The sequence below is a fragment of the Ciconia boyciana genome, chromosome 3 (assembly GCF_034638445.1).
Source record: "Ciconia boyciana chromosome 3, ASM3463844v1, whole genome shotgun sequence".
In the NCBI taxonomy this organism is placed as follows: domain Eukaryota; kingdom Metazoa; phylum Chordata; class Aves; order Ciconiiformes; family Ciconiidae; genus Ciconia; species Ciconia boyciana.
The window spans coordinates 6808940-6824738 of record NC_132936.1 but is presented as its reverse complement, the minus strand read 5'-3'; the positions used below and the strand labels follow the sequence as shown (position 1 = coordinate 6824738).

The following is a 15799-nucleotide window of genomic DNA, read 5'->3' as shown; positions in this document are numbered from 1 at the left end:
TGGCACGCAGCGACACCCTTACAACTTGCCCGTCTTTACACCCGCACAGGCGCCGTATGGCCAATATGTGAGTGCCGCATGGCCGAACCCCGCTCCCGCAAAACCGCTGCGCTCCTCCAAGCGGCAGAAACCCGCCCTGCCCTGGGCCGCCTCCAACGCGGGGGAGGCCCGGTGCCCCCCAGGAGCTGTCTCCCTGCCCGGGCCCTTCTCGGGGGCACCTGAGAAGCGGTAACCACGGCCCGCAGCGTTTGCATAGCCGAGTACCGCGCCCGCTGCCCGCTGCCTGAGGAGACCGCCCGCCGCCCGCTGCCCGCTGCCCGCTGCCCGCTGCCCGAGGAGACCGCCCGCGGCCGCCCCGCCTCCCCTCACCGCAGCGTGACCGTTATCCGGCGCTGACTGACAGCGCCCCTGGCCACTCCCAGCGGGGCGGGACGGGGCGGGAGAGGGCGGGCGGCCGCTACGTGCGGGCGCTGTCGCCGCCGCCGCCCGGTAAGGCGGGAGGGGGGGTGTTGTTCCGCCTGCGCTGCGGGGCCGCTGGAGGTAACGGGCTCCCCGTGGCCGGGCTGAGGGGGGCTCCCCGCGGCCTCGCTCCTGCCGTACCCGCCCGCGGGGCGGCGGGAGCTGGGGCAGCGCGGAGCGAGGGCTTCGGGGCCGGGGGGCCGGTTCGTTAGGTCTGAGCGGGCCTCGTGGGGGCTGCCCTGGGTGTCGAGGTGGTCTCTCGCGTGTGGGAGCGTGGGTTTCTTGAGGCCGGGTTTTGCTTCGCGTGGTTGGCCTGTCAGGGTGAAGTAAACCTTTCACACAGGTGGCGGGCCGCGGTTGGAGGCCGCTGTGTAGGGGAAGGCCGGCCTGCCCTTGCCATTCGGCTGTGTGCTGGGCTCCTCTGCCTGCCGAACGGGTCCCTGGGCACTTCCCTGGCTGCCTGCCGTGTGCCTGTGTGGCAGCTCCCTGCCCTGGGCAGTCAGATGCCTTCGTCCCACCAGAGCCCCTTCAGGACCCCGGAGCCGAGGTTTGTGGTGCTGGGTTTCTGGAGAGACCCATATCAGTAGGTGTCCTCAGGATGTATCCAGTGAAGACCAGTATAGGAGGGCCTTGAAAAAAACCCCAAACACTATTTATTAAAAATGTGCAATTACAGGGTTAGGTGGCGTTGACATTGTTAACTGTGTAAAATTCAGAAGTAAAGACCTGGTTTCCTTTGAGAGGGCTTAAATTCTTACTTGTCACTCCCTAGAAGGGGAAATGTATGACTCAGCCATGGGCTACGCTTAATTTGGTGGATGGGTTTCAGATGGACACAACAGCATGTTCTCCCTGTCTTCCTTGAGGTTCAGCTGAAAGAAATCCCACATTGGGTGAAACCGAGCGATTCTGCAGCCTTTGGGTCTGTTGTGTTTGCTGAAAGGGGAGTTATGCCTCTGAAGTGTCAGTACATTCATAGCAGGGCTCTAGGCCTGGATTTTAATTTTGGGAGATAGGCAAGTTTGGTGTAACATTTGAGTACCTGCAAGTCAGCAGTGCCTATGCTGTTTTCCAGTGTAAATATATATATGAGAGATTTAGCTGGGGAATTGGAGTAGGAAAATTTCCCATGGAAGATACCTTGTGTTCTACCAAAATGACAAATCCTGTTCCATCATTGCAGTGGTATTTGGATGCTTGTTATGCTATAACTTTTTATATTAACTGTTTTAGGATATTTGTGTACTCTGGATATTAATATGGATTTACTGATTACACAATCACTGTCTTCCAGCTGAATTTCAGTAGTGACTTGCTCCAGAGGATTGCTGAAAAATGGGAACCTAAAGGGAACTATCTGGAGTATCAGTACAGTCCACACGCAGGATTGGATTGAACAGTGTCTGGCCTTGTGGTTAAATGATGCTGTTGAGCAAGAAGTGGGGAATATTGGCATGAAATTTTAGGTCAGTTATGGATAGGGAAATCCTGTGTGAGGGTTCTTACAGGGACCTTACTTTGAGTTAGATAACTGAGTTTTGAACAACAAAGTGTTTGGGAAGGGCAGAGGGAAACTGGCGCTGGGGAGCACGATGCAATACAATATGAAATTGTGTCATATTATGTCATGCTATTAGATAAGGAGTGTCAGTCATAGTTAGGAATAGTCAATATCCTTGAGTCGTATGGTCAGAATTAGTGCTGAATGTTTATCTAGGGAGCAAATGCTTTAGGGTACAGTGTGTAGCGGTCACCATCTCATGCACTTCATGGGCGGGATTTGCATTATATTTCTTGTGTCTTGCATACTTCATGCTGCTCGCACTCAGGTAGCAGTGGCACTTGACCGGAAAGGACAGATGATGCTTGCTTGAAGGATGTAGTATTTCCAGTGGCTCACAACTGTGCCACTGAATCTTTCAACCACCTCTTTCCAATCCATTCAGAGACCTAAGTGGTTAGTTAGAAGAACTTAAACGGCACATTCTTGTTCGTAAAGCTGTCTATACGCTAGAAGTGACCTTTGGTAGTAAGCGTCAGAATTACTTGATCAATAAGAGCTCCGTTACGTAGGGAAGCTGTGATCAGGTTAGAGATGTGATAAAATGTTGGGAAACTGATGTTCCTGCTCTTTGTTTGTCTAACTCTTGATCTGACACCTTTTAAGCAGCAAAACCTTTTAATGGATATACTGCTGTATCTGAAATTCAAAGCTTATTTGCTAATTTCTCTGCTAGAAATTGTACTCGGCACATTTAGTAATCCCACACCAAGTGTTGGGGCTGAGAAGCTGTGATGGTTTCTAGCTGGTCCCCCCTCCCTGATGGGAGCTGTGCAGGCGCAGAGTCCTCCAGTTCCAGTGTGTACTTCCTGCTCCCATCCGCTGCTCTGCCATGTGATGCTAGTGTGTCTGTGCCACGCATGCGCAGAAAAGAGAAGTAACGCTCCAGAGATTTTAATGAGGGTTATAAAGTTCTGGTGGAGGTGGACGTTGTTATTCTCAAGGTGAGAACTGCCCCTGTTTACATCTTAACAAGCAGAAGCTTTCTCTAGGGACAGTTTCTTACAACTTTGAAAATACTTGAAAACTTGCCAAATTGCAAGAGCAGGAGTTCCTGTGTATTGGGAGGAGGAAGAAAAAAGGAAGAGATTGGGCAGTGGTGTTGGATAAAGAAGTTGCTTTGTGAACTGTTTCATTCAACAAATTGTAGTGTCTTCACTTCTCATCTCTGAAACTGGGATATCAGTATAACTGATAGGTAAGAGTCTCATTCCTATGTTTGGAGTGCTCAGTGTTAGTAAGGCAGGCGGTATAAATACCTAGGGAATATTTTAGCTACTCATTCTTAAAACTAAGTTATGACTGTAACAAACAAATCTTCTGTCTCTGCTCAACAGATGCCATCTTGCCTCAGAAGAGGGGACGACTATCTTCCAGAATAGCCATGAACTCTTATTGGCAAGTCCCGGCAATTTTCTTACTCTTTCTTCCAAGAGCATTGTCTCTCCAGCCAGCCCAGCCCAGAGTGTTGCTGGTATCTTTTGATGGATTTCGATGGGATTACATCTATAAAGTCTCAACTCCCAATTTTCATTATGCCATGGAGAACGGTGTTCATGTCAAACAGGTCACTAATGTGTTTATAACGAAAACATATCCTAACCATTATACGATGGTGACTGGTCTCTATGCAGAAAGCCACGGTATAGTTGCTAATGAGATGTATGATCCTATTCTGAATGAAACTTTCTCTTTGAACAAAATGGATATCCATAACTCCAAGTTCTGGGAAGAAGCCAGCCCAATATGGATAACGAACCAGGGGGAAGGACATAAAACTGGAGCAGCTATGTGGCCTGGAACAGATGTGAAAATACATGGAGTCTTTCCTACATATTATATGCCCTACAATGAATCTGTTTCCTTTGAAGATAGAGTTGCTAGGCTTATTGGCTGGTTTACATCAGAAGAACCCATAAACTTTGGTCTCCTATATTGGGAACAGCCTGATGAGATGGGCCATATTCTAGGCCCAGAAAACCCACTTATGGGACCAATAATTAGTGATATTGACAAAAAGCTGGGATATCTTATGTCTGAACTGAAGAAAGCGAAGCTGTGGGATGTGATAAATGTCATAATCACAAGTGATCATGGAATGTCACAGTCCTCCTCGGAAAGGCTCATTGAGCTTGATCAGTATGTGAATAGAGAGCTCTATAAAGTCATTGACCATTCTCCTGCAGTAGCTATTTTGCCAAAAGAAGGTAGGAGCTATAGCAGTAAAATTCTCTGAAGAAAATACTTGAGTATCGAAAATTTATAGGCTTTGTTCCTTTACTGAAGTGGTGGTGGCAGCACTGATGCCAGTAAGATATCAGCCTTGAGCAAGGAGTACTTGCAGGATCACTTCTTTGTTCTTTTTGCTAGGTCTGTCAAAAGCCTGGATTAACTTAATGAAATGAAAAGTGAGCAAATCTGTCTGTTGTTGACTAACATTGCCAAATATCCTGGAGTCCTTACAAGAAGTAAGATAATCTAACGGCATTATCAAGGATGAATGGTGTTCTAGATAGATAACAACTGAATGTTACATATCTTGCCTTTTGTCAAGATGCTAAAGCCATAGTGAAAGAATTAGATTTCTAACTCAAACAGTAAACTGAAACCAGATGGGGACCTTTGATAAAAAGAAAGCCTGTGTTGGCTATTTGATTAGCTGCCAGCTATTGTAGTTCACTTTAGGTTTTTTTTCTCCCATCACGCTGAACAGCCAGCCAGTTATGTTCATACCATTTTTATTGTGATAATGGTGGGCAAGAATACTGTTGGAATTGAAATCTGAAGTCTAGTTGCAGTCATCGAAGAGTTGCTTAAGTGTCAGATGTGTGTTTAGTGTCACTGATGTAGAGGTGCTGGTCTTTATTTTGATGATCAAAAGCTGTAACTATTTGCTGTGAATGTGTTAACATGGACAATAGCGTTTTTTGTGTGGGCAGGGGTGCTAATTTGGAAGTTGAGTTTTGAGGTGGCCTTCTGAAAAGGTGTTTTTTAAGATTTCTGTAACATTTGCATCACTAATGGACAGCACTCTGTATTTAATGTCCCAGCAGGGAGGGTATTTTGCAGGCTTAAGTGACCTTTAAATGTGTAAACAAATGTCTCTTGTAATTTTTATAGAATCATAGAATCATTAAGGTTGGAAAAGACCTCTAAGATCATCTAGTCCAACCGCCAACCCAACACCTCCATGCCTACTAAACCATGTCCCGAAGTGCCACGTCTACACGTTTTTTGAACTCCTCCAGGGATGGTGACTCCACCACCGCTCTGGGCAGCCTGTTCCAATGCTTGACAACCCTTTCAGTAAAGAAATTTTTCCTAATATCCGATCTAAACCTCTCCTGATGCAACTTGAGGCCATTTCCTCTTGTCCTATCGCGAGTTACTTGGGAGAAGAGCTTAGTTTGAAGAATACTCCAGACTAAAATGTTAGTATGTTCAAACTGAGATCATTTGCTGCCTGAGTACACTCAGGTGTTTGTAGCTGGGCGCTGTTCCTCTCAGTGGTGATAGAAGAGTCGAGTTTGGGAGCTCCATCCTAATGGAGACAAATATGGTTGACTAGGATGTTCTCATTACAAAATAAAGGAGTACTAAAAGTAAACTTTAGCACTGAAACATCCCTAATGCAGTAAATGAGAACTGGAAGATGCATAACCTGATTCTCCTGTCTGCTGAATGCTGAAAAGAAATAGTATCTCTGCAACAATTAGATGACAGCATAGTAAAAAAGCCATTTCAATAGACTTCAGAAATAGCTTGGATTTGGTTTTGCTCAGAGGTTCAGATATTTATTACACTACCAATAAACAAGAATTAGTTTTGAGCACGGCTAAAATTCCTTCCTTCTGTGTTACCAGCTGTAACTTTTATTATAAAGCAATGAGCTTCATTCTCAGTTTAGCTATGAAATAACTTATACTTAAGTACATAAGACTGATTCTTCAACAGTTATTCCATTTGTCTTGCTTAACCATGGGAATGGTAAAACTTAGTGAGACACTGAGAAAAATTTTGAATGCATAGAAATGCAGTGACTTCTGCTACTTTAACTGTTTGCCTGCATATTTCTTCCCCAAGAGACGGATTAAAGCCATTATTTAACTATGCTTGTGTACAGTGTGTGTGGAACTAATTATATGTTCACAAAGATGGTACCTGTAGCACAGGTGATGATACTGGCCTTTTTCTTGCATTTAATATATTAATTCAAGTAATTAATTTAGTGTAAAATCATAGTTTGCTGTATTTGGGGCTTCTCCTCCCTGTTATCCCATATAAAAAAGTGGCATCACAAAATTAATTTTGTTACTAATATAGTCCTAGAAATGCTAGATTGGAGTCCCTTGTTGCTGTAACTATATCGTATCTGGACTTTTGCTGTCTCATTTTGACCTTTATTGTATTTCTTAAGTTTAGTGGTTCTTTTTTTATGCCAATTTTAGATAAGAAACATTATATATTAATCTATTTCCAGTTTTCCTCCAGAATTTCTGTACTGGATCCTAGGAACTGAGGGAGAAAACAAAGATGGTTTCTTTAAAGACATTGGACACCTCCTCCCAACCTTTTTTTTTCCTGAGATATATTCAAAACTCCATGCATGCCGAAAATGGTAGACCAGATTTTATCCTTGGTTTACTTCAGGTGGTGTCTCAGGTCAAACTAAGCACTTGTTCTTGTGGTCATCAAGGCGATCGTTTCTTGGGACAGACAGTCAGAGAAGAGCTCACTCGCAGGAACACCCACTGCAGGATGTACAGCTAGCTGTGAAGGTAGAACTAGCGAGAAATGATAAGTCAGAATGACAGGATGTGCTTAAATTCCACTCATCTGCTAAAAATAGCAGTGTTGGCCACAAAGAAAATGTAAACATCTTCCAACCATGCTTCAGACCACGTAGCGCTGAAACTGGCCTGCAGACACTAGCTGTGAACTCAGCTGTCCAGCTGACTTGTGCATGTGTGTAGCACAAAGTACTTAAGTCACGGAGCTGAGTTAGTTGGGGTGTAACAGAAAAGTCTGTTAGGTACACTGCATAGCCCTCAATAGGAACCTGTGCTGAAAAGGGGCAGGGGGAGGATATCAAAGAAACTTGCTCAGATGTAGGTTCCTGAACTTGCTTTTGTATTCCTCTCTGTGTGTCCTGGTTCCTCCTTTCTGTGCACTGGTGTTGTAGCTTGTCCAACTGCTTTCTGACTGTTCAGTGACTTTTATTGGAAAGAAAAGCTCAGGAACTGGAAATAAGCAAATAAAAAAATTGGGGGTGGAAAATGCCCATTTATTTGGTAGTGTTAGTACAGCTTTTGAGGTTTTATGCTCACTCTGCAATAGATGTCTACTCCTTTCCTTTCCCTAGTCACTAAGAACACAAAGGAGTAGGTAGTGCTGTTAGCCGTTATTGAATACACAGAGTGGCTGATTGTTGTGGACCAAAAGTGCCATCTTGATCTGCCAGTCCAACCTGTTCCTTTTTGTGTTTGTTGTGTGTTCCCTGCTTAAGGCCTCTGTAATTTTTGTACAGCTCCTAACATGTTAGTGGCATCTGGACTGTGACCTGAGGGCTTCTGTTGAAAGATTAATGCAAGCTAGTTTTGCTTATCCCTAGGCAATTAATTACTAATACTGTGATGTTACATGGTGCATAGAAACAAATGAGCTACTCTTTCTAAATTGGCTAAACTTGTCATCAAAATGGTAGAAGATCAAAACTGGGAATCAAATGAGGTCAAATATGGAGCTGTTTATTGGAGCATCTGGGAGAAATAAATAGTTGGGTTCACTCAGAAATAAGTTTTCAGAGATGCCGAGAAACAAAGTGGCTTCTTTCTTTGGCCTTTTAAAGAAAGCAACTAACAATTAAACTGCTTTAAAATAAATAAAAAGTGTCGCTTGTCATCATAGCCAACTGGGGGGAAGACAGAATACGGCCTTAACGCGCACATTACCTCATAGGTTTAGGAGCTATCTTCTTGCTGTCAAGCTTTGCATGGAGCTAGGAGGAGCTGGTTTCTTTTCTGTGAGCCTTAACTGAATGCCTTCTAACTCATTCTTGTGAGAAGCTTATATTCTGATAACTATGAAATGAGGGGTTTTTCTAAAATTAGCAAATTTCTAAAAATAGCAGTAGCTTAGGAATAGGCTGTGAAGTTTGACGCCAGCTGTGAATGATGCTCTGGATTTCTCACAGTAACTTCTGTGCGCATTGTAATCCACTGTTGTCCCTTACAGCTATAATTAGCTTTTGGGGAAGTGCATTTTGCCCTCTTCTTTCAGTTGTATTTAAACTACTGATGAGTTCAGTAAACATATTGGTATGTTTAAGTTTTGTCTTTTGTTTCTTTTGTTTGTTTGAAGGCAAACTGGATGAAGTATATGAAGCTTTGGCCAATGCTCATCCCAACATGACTGTATATAAAAAGGAGCAGATTCCAGATAGATTACATTACAAGCACAACAGTAAAATTCAGCCAATCTTAGCAGTGGCTGATAAAGGATGGGAAATTGTATATAATAAGTCTGACGGTTTTCAATGTAAGTATTCTGTCTTTACAGTGTTTTGCAGAGACCTTACATGGTACTTTCTCTCCCAGTCTCAACCAATGTTAATTTTTTTTTTTTTAAGACTGGGAGGGAAAACTCTGAAGCTAAGTATGTAGAATTTATAATTTTTTTTCCTGATGGGATGGGAAGCACCCTACTATTAGGGGAGGGGGAACTGGACTTACCATTTCTAAAAATTAAACTTACTGAGATAAGATCATTCACATGTTTTAGTGGCCACATACTTGAGGTCTTCTTGCAAAATCTAGCAAACTGACAAGCGCTTCCTGAGAGATTTTAAAAAAAAAAAAAAGTTGTAACTGAACTTGTTGAGTAGAGGATGAATAGCGTTGTTTTATCATGTACTATTTATTTACTGGAGAAGGGTTGGGTTGGAAATACAAGAATGCTTTCTCAAAGTCCTCAACTTCTGTATGCCTACACTTATAGTAACCTTGTTCTATTGCTAGAAAGAGTCTTTGAATATTGTGTTGCTGTACAACAGGGATTTTCATTTACCTTATAGGATAAGATGCATTCTAGGTGATTTGGAGGAAAAAAAAAACCACTTTTAAGTTCCTCACCTTGGTGTTTTGAGATTTATTATAGGTAGAACAGAGATAGTAAACTGTAACTTTTAGCTGGGAGGTTAGCTGGGAGGAAAAATATAGGTGTCATATGGTCAGTTCTTGAAGTTTCTTAATTGAAAACCTTTTAAATTTTGATGCTGGTTATGAAGCTGAAGAGCATTACCTGTGAGACTTAACAAGTTTTTCAGTGTTGATAGCTGATGAGAGCAGTTATTTGTGCCTGCATGTTTATTCACTTGTTCAGAGTTTTCATTGCCCCTGTAAGGAAGGGCCGCTGGAGACCCACTAGTGAAATCTGTAAACTTTTCCCTTCTTGATGAGTAGATAGTGCACAAAATTGGATAGAGTGTCAAAGCAGTCAGAGCTTAAGTTCTGTCTGCTACTAGGAGTCAAACAGTCTATCTCGACATGGATTATTTTTTTTTCCCCTAAGAGATCTGGTCCAGTTGCAAAGTTGGACTTTTTCCTTGAGGAAAACCAAGGAAACTTGGGTGTAGCATAGCATGCCATTGACAATGCTGTTACTGCCATGTGAACTTACCTTTTTTTTTTTTTCCATTTTTAAACAGTGCTCTCCATTCTTTTTTTAGGGCATCTTCTCTTTGTAGTTCTGAGACTTGGTATTTGCTAGGAGACATTTGTGCTGTTGATCAAAATGATTCTTCTAAACCTCTGCAAGAATAAATGATGGCTGTTCCTTTTCTGCATTATGCTAACCCTAGGAAAAGGTTCAGTGCTTGTTTTGCAACTTCAGAATATTGACCTTTTTCTGTCTTTTATTTCTAGTTGGTAATCACGGATATGACAACATCTTACCAGAAATGCATCCAATTTTTTTGGCAGTTGGGCCTGCTTTCAGAAAGAATGCCACCAAAGAAGTCATGAATGCTACAGACTTGTACCCCTTATTGTGCCATCTCCTTGGTATTAACCCACGGCCAAACAATGGTTCATTCAATGCTGTGAAAGATATACTTGCTGAAGAAGTTTCTGTAGCCTTTGGAGCAGACACCTATGCTACTGTTGTAGGAGTCTTTCTGGGCAGCTTTCTTGTTATGGTTTTTATTGCAGTTTTTGTGAAGCATTTTATCCTCACCCAAGCAAATGCCATGCGAATGCAACATACTGAAGCTGCCCAGCCACTGTTGCAAGATTAGTAACACTTGGTACCATTTCCTGTTGGATGCTTAAAATAAGCTTATGCAAAAAAAATGAATAGTGGTGGATCAGCATAAATATGTGGAGTAAAAGGAAACAGATGCTGATCCATTGGTACACTGGAGTACATACGTACTAGGTATGCAGAGAGAGCATGTTTCTCTTTCACCCTACAACCACTTCGTCTTTCAGGGGTTGAAAATATTCTGGCTAAACCTGGAAAGCTGTATATGTATGTAGACATGTAGTGACAATAGACCTTGAATACCTCATTCTGAGCTACTTTTAGGGAAATAACATCAACTGAGGTGCACTTCACAGACCATTACATGGTGATTTAACTTCCCACCCCCACCCCTTTTTTTTTTTTTTTTTTTTTGCTTTGAGAGGTTTAAGTCTCTTAGATTCTAACAAGTCACTGAATGTGACTAGGCTTCTCTGGGGTTTTTTCTTCCCTGCCCAAGGAAGCTTTTTGCATGGATCACCATTACAGATAGCTTGGTGGATTAAATCCTGCAGAAAACATTGTTATTAAGCTAGGTCTTGCAGTGCTAAGTGTCTAAAATTAGACTTGGGTGTATTTCTTTAAACTACTGTGTTAATTGTAGTCCCAAAATATGAATCTAGGTGGTATTGCCTTTAGCAATCAGCATTAAACTACTTGATTTTTTTTTTTTTTTTAAATTTAGATAAATACAGGTCTTTACAATTTTACGTAAATGTAGGTCTTTACTTTTTCTATTGTTTCCTGTACACTGGACTACATTTTTTAGGAATTCTATGCGGCTGGCAGTTTAAAGACACGTACAAGCACAACACCTGTATATCCAAATGGAGTCTTTTTTTTATATTTCTGTGATAAGAGGGTTCTCTGAATAAGGCAGATGAATCAGTTAAGGAACATGTACAAACTGGTTTCAGAGTGCTGTCAAGCTTGTCACTGGATGTAACATCAGATCTGTTACTGGAGACTTCTCAGGTGTGAGCTTGGCTTGCTGTCTTGTGTTTTATCTGACACGTCTGAGTGGACCTTAGAATTTGATGAGTAGGGTTAGACATGCAATTTAAGGAACAGCTAGATAAATCTTAAGCCATATATACTCTTAAATCTGAAAAAGCACACTTTAATATGGAAAAAAGGTATAAGACTGCAGTTTGTTCTTCCAGAGGAAAGTCTCTTGTCAGGGGAAATTATTAATTTTGAGTCAACAAAACTACTATTACTCTTATTCTTTTGTGTGGGGCAATAAATCTTCTTGCTATTGTGGGTTTTTTTTATGAACTCACCTAAATGGTAGGTGAGAAGCTGCTGACTTAAGGTTTGTATGAAAAACATGGTATGAAGTGAGAAAAGTTGTCTAGTTGTCAGACTCGTTTAAAAGCTGAATTTTTTTCCCCTCCCTGTGTGAGTTAGTATTTCTCTGCACTTTGCTTTTGAGTACAATGCCTGAAGGAGAAAGAAACTGTTTCAAAATTCACACAAATACTCAGTCTGGTATTTCTATGAGTGCAATTCATTGCTTTATCCACAGCACCCAGCAGAGGGCAAAAGATGGGAACATCTTGGCCTTGGATGTGTTCTGTCAAACTAATGGCGTGACTAACAGTCTAATACTGCAATTGATAGGGTTGCTAGCAGACCTAGCAAGGAGCTGCAACAAGCTGACTAACTGAAGTTCAAAACTCATTTTGCTAAACTTCATTCCAGACTTAATGAATGACATCTAGGCGAGTTCAGAAGTGAGCTTACTTCTCGCTGCCTCAGTGATGACTCTACAGTGCCTTGTTACGAAGTGTCTGGTCCTTGCTGCATCAGAATTAATCTGTTGCATTCCTCCGTGATGGCAGGGACACTTGCTTAGCATTGAACTGTCTTGCAAACAAATGTGGAAAGTTTCCAGAGACCACAGCTAGGTGCAGTGAATGCTTGAGAGGGAAGGCAATGAAATACTCCAATTTAAGGTATATGCTGAAAGTCTAGCTGTAATAGTAGCTTTAGGAAGATGGGAAACTAGCAGATCTGTTGGAGGACAGCCCCTTAATTTGGGGGATATATATGAAGTCTTGCATAACTTAATCTGACTCATGGCTGCAATTCTACTGTTGTTCTGTGTACTGCCTTGTTTTCCTATGTTGCCATTTTCTTAAGAAAACACTGAAGGAAAACTTCTGGGATCGCTGTGCCTGACACTGTAAAGCTGATTCTTGGTGGAGCTGACCATTAGGTATGTCTTAAGTTTAATTTGCTGATGCCAGCTAAAACTGAATGCTGCAGGGGCTTATCAAGCTGAAAGATGAAGGCAGTAATGATGTTCACGGTAGTTTCTAGAGAGGCTGGGGAAGTCCGAGTATAAAACCTAAACCTCTAAATTGTTACTAATCACTTCCCTAGCCACCTTCCAAAAAGTGGATGGCAGACAGCAAACTGATGCAGAGTCCACCTTTTCTTGCTTATCTGCAACTTAAAAACGAATCGTAGCACAAACTTGGTGTGTGTTTAAAGAAAGATCTACAGGCCTGGTTAAGGGAATAACAGTGAAAATTGGAGATGCTATAATCCTCACCTGTAGCTGCTTCAGTTACACACTTTCTCACTTTGGAACACGCTACTTTAATAGAAATTCTTCTTATTGTAGTAATTTCATAGCAATGCTTATGGCAGATGTAAAAATAACTGGACTGTAATCTCAGAGGGGTTCATTAAACTCCCACTTTTTTTAGTTGTGACAGGCATAGTTCTATCATCAGCCAAAGTGACCCTTGATTTTAAGGAGGGGGCAAAGTTGGTCAGTGTTGTTCTGTCATCCTGGGACTTAAGCATACCTGCCCAAACATGCAACAATGGAAGAGCAGTAGGTTTCCCCTAGCAAAGAGTTTGGGAACAATAATATTCAAAATAGATTGGGAACGCAAACATGAGAATTCTTCTTGATGTCATTGTTCTGTATTGCACTGCAAAACCCTTCTTTGAGGAGGGTAAAATGAAACTTTGTAGAAAACTGAAAGGAATCTTTCAGCATTCAGGTATTTCAGTTTAGGTTTAAAGATGTTTCCTCTATTGGTTAGGTGTATTTGCAGGTACCTCTTGGATAGTTACCTTGTTAGGATATTTGCCTAGCCAATGTTAAACACTGTTTTAAGTTGTTGGGTGTACGCTTAATGAAATTGAAAGCACATCTGATGCCACTGGAGAAAAATACCAACTTTTTCCCTGATGTGAGATTTTTTTTCAGACTACCTTTTTGGTTGGGGAGCATGTGGGATTTGGTTTCTGCCTATATGATACTTTTTATGATGTACAAACAAGTTTATTGGAAAGAGCATTTGAGTATGCTGTACACTACTTGTAACTTAAGCTTGGAAACTGAGAAGTTTGCATGATTTTGTCTTCCATTATTGACCTGTGAAGCACACTTTGAGATGTCAAAAGTTTTCTTTGTTTCTTCCTGTTTGGAAATGTTGAAGTTGAAATATATCTTTGCTATAGTGCTATCAAGCATTGAGTGCTTGCTTCATTTAAAAAGACTTCTGGAAAAAAATCTTGAACTGGGGGGGATGGCTGGGGGAGAATGGCCTTAACTCATAGGCATCCCAAATATTTCTTGTACTCTGCATAGTGTATGCCTTCATTAAAAATAACTGGAAGTATGATAGAACTTAAGAATTTTAGGTCAAAGTTCCTATATAAAAGACCTTGTTTGCCACCTTGCTACTGTATATGGAAATAACAGCTATCTGTTACCAACAGTGGTAATACAGTTTCTTTTATCAAAAAAAAATCTCCCAGACTTTCCTGGTAAAGAGCTGCAGTTATGCTGTTTACAATAAATGCAGTTTCAAAAAAAAAAAGCGCAAAAATGCCTATTATAAAATGAAGGGTTGTGCAGTGTGACTTTTCAGAAGTGTGGAACAACACAATCTTGAGCTATGTGTGGGAAGAAATGACAAACATGCAGCTGTTGAGTCCTGCTGTTTTGTAAAATGCAAATATAACAGGCTTACTTCCGAATTTTCCCTGCTTAAATAATGGCCATGGATGCTGTCTTGACTATACATGCTATGCTGCTGTACTTACCTTTCAAGAAGTGGCACGTTTGTACTACAGTAAAGGTAACGTAAGCATTTATTAGATGTTAAGACTACAAAAACTGTTGCAAGCACATGAAAATGGTACATTCAATAGTGGTATCTGCAGTATTGCAAATGGACGGCCTTTCTGTAATGAAATCTTAATCTGAATCATATTAAGTTAACAAATCTCTATTACTGTTTTTTGCAATAAAAGGTGGTACCTTGCATATTAAAGCAAACATCTGTCCCTGTGGTCTGATCCTGAGAGGTACATCATGTTGTTGGTTTATTTTCATAGGCAGTACATTCTTTCAACTTATAGCAAGTTAAACCTCCCCCTGAAACAAGTGTTTTGGACCTATAGCTAGTTGAAATCAGCTCATTTCTGGAACAGTTTCTGTGGTGCTAATGGACAAAAAGCATATAAACCCAGAGGGGTGGATGTTTGAAGGCTTCTCTACCCTGTGTTGAGAGTTCCTTTATGGAGGCAGTCAACATAGCGAAACATCAGTCTTTACTGCTGGGATGTAATGTTACAAACTTCCCCTCTTCCCTTCTAAACTTCAATGCTAGTTTAAGAACTTCCCCTAAAGTAATATGTCCTGTATGAATGTTGCAGTTGCGTATATTTAACAAGTCATTAAATGTTACCACAAACTATTGTAGAATATCTCCTTTATCTCAGCTCTGAGGAAGGGGGAAGCCACAGCTGCTCATGTTCTTGTTTTGAATTAGCTATTCAGAAGGAAGTCAGCCACTGTGTTTCATAAGCAATAATTCATACAGACTGCAATTAGGTAGTGGAAATATTTCATCATGTTTAAGGCACTAATGCTTGTAAAAATAATAATCTTTAAATATATCCACTTTGTCTCTAAGGCAAAAGAGGTGTTTTTCTAGATTATCTTGATTTGTACATGATCTGTATGAAATGCTGGAAGTACAAGAGCTACCCTGAAACCCTCCCTGCCAGCAGCAAAGAATTGTGCCAGAAAACACTCAGCACTCTTATAGACCATACTGTATCTTTGGAATTGAAAATAATTAGCAATGCGACTGGAAAATAGTTAATCCTATTTCTTAATACGTAAACTTTCTCTTTAAACCCTTCCCACAATAGCAGTGCTTAGTCTCAACACTAAAGGGAGGAAGAGTAGAGGGTAATAAGGATTTCTGCTAGATACTACCACTCACTTTGTGGTTTCATTGGGGCTCAGTTGCCTGTAGCAATTCTTATCAGAAGGGGCTACTACCTAGAGCTAGAAGGAGAAATGCATTTAGACCTGTATTTCCCCATCTGTAACAATATTTGTAGTTCAGATTAGAGTGCTGCCATTGCACTTCAGTCAACATTTAATTTCTGGTAATTAAAATTGTGGTGGTAACCTTGACACCTGGCCTGTGATGGTGATGC

The 15799-nt window shown here is 41.3% G+C and overlaps 1 protein-coding gene across 5 annotated transcripts; it reads left to right on the top strand.

Moving 5' to 3' along the window:
* Positions 1 to 444: 444 nt before the first annotated feature.
* ENPP5 (ectonucleotide pyrophosphatase/phosphodiesterase family member 5) lies at positions 445 to 15184 on the top strand. Of its 5 annotated transcripts, XM_072858348.1 has the most exons (6): positions 445 to 489; positions 803 to 1006; positions 1754 to 1925; positions 3358 to 4227; positions 8381 to 8557; positions 9943 to 15184. In XM_072858348.1, the coding sequence occupies exons 4-6, from the start codon at positions 3405 to 3407 to the stop codon at positions 10311 to 10313; spliced, it is 1371 nt and encodes a 456-aa protein (XP_072714449.1). In that variant the 5' UTR covers positions 445 to 489; positions 803 to 1006; positions 1754 to 1925; positions 3358 to 3404; the 3' UTR covers positions 10314 to 15184. The 5 variants fall into 5 exon arrangements, with proteins under 5 accessions (XP_072714449.1, XP_072714451.1, XP_072714448.1 ...); XM_072858350.1 differs by lacking the exon at positions 1754 to 1925; XM_072858349.1 differs by lacking the exon at positions 445 to 489 and having other exon boundaries at positions 589 to 1006.
* Positions 15185 to 15799: the final 615 nt, after the last annotated feature.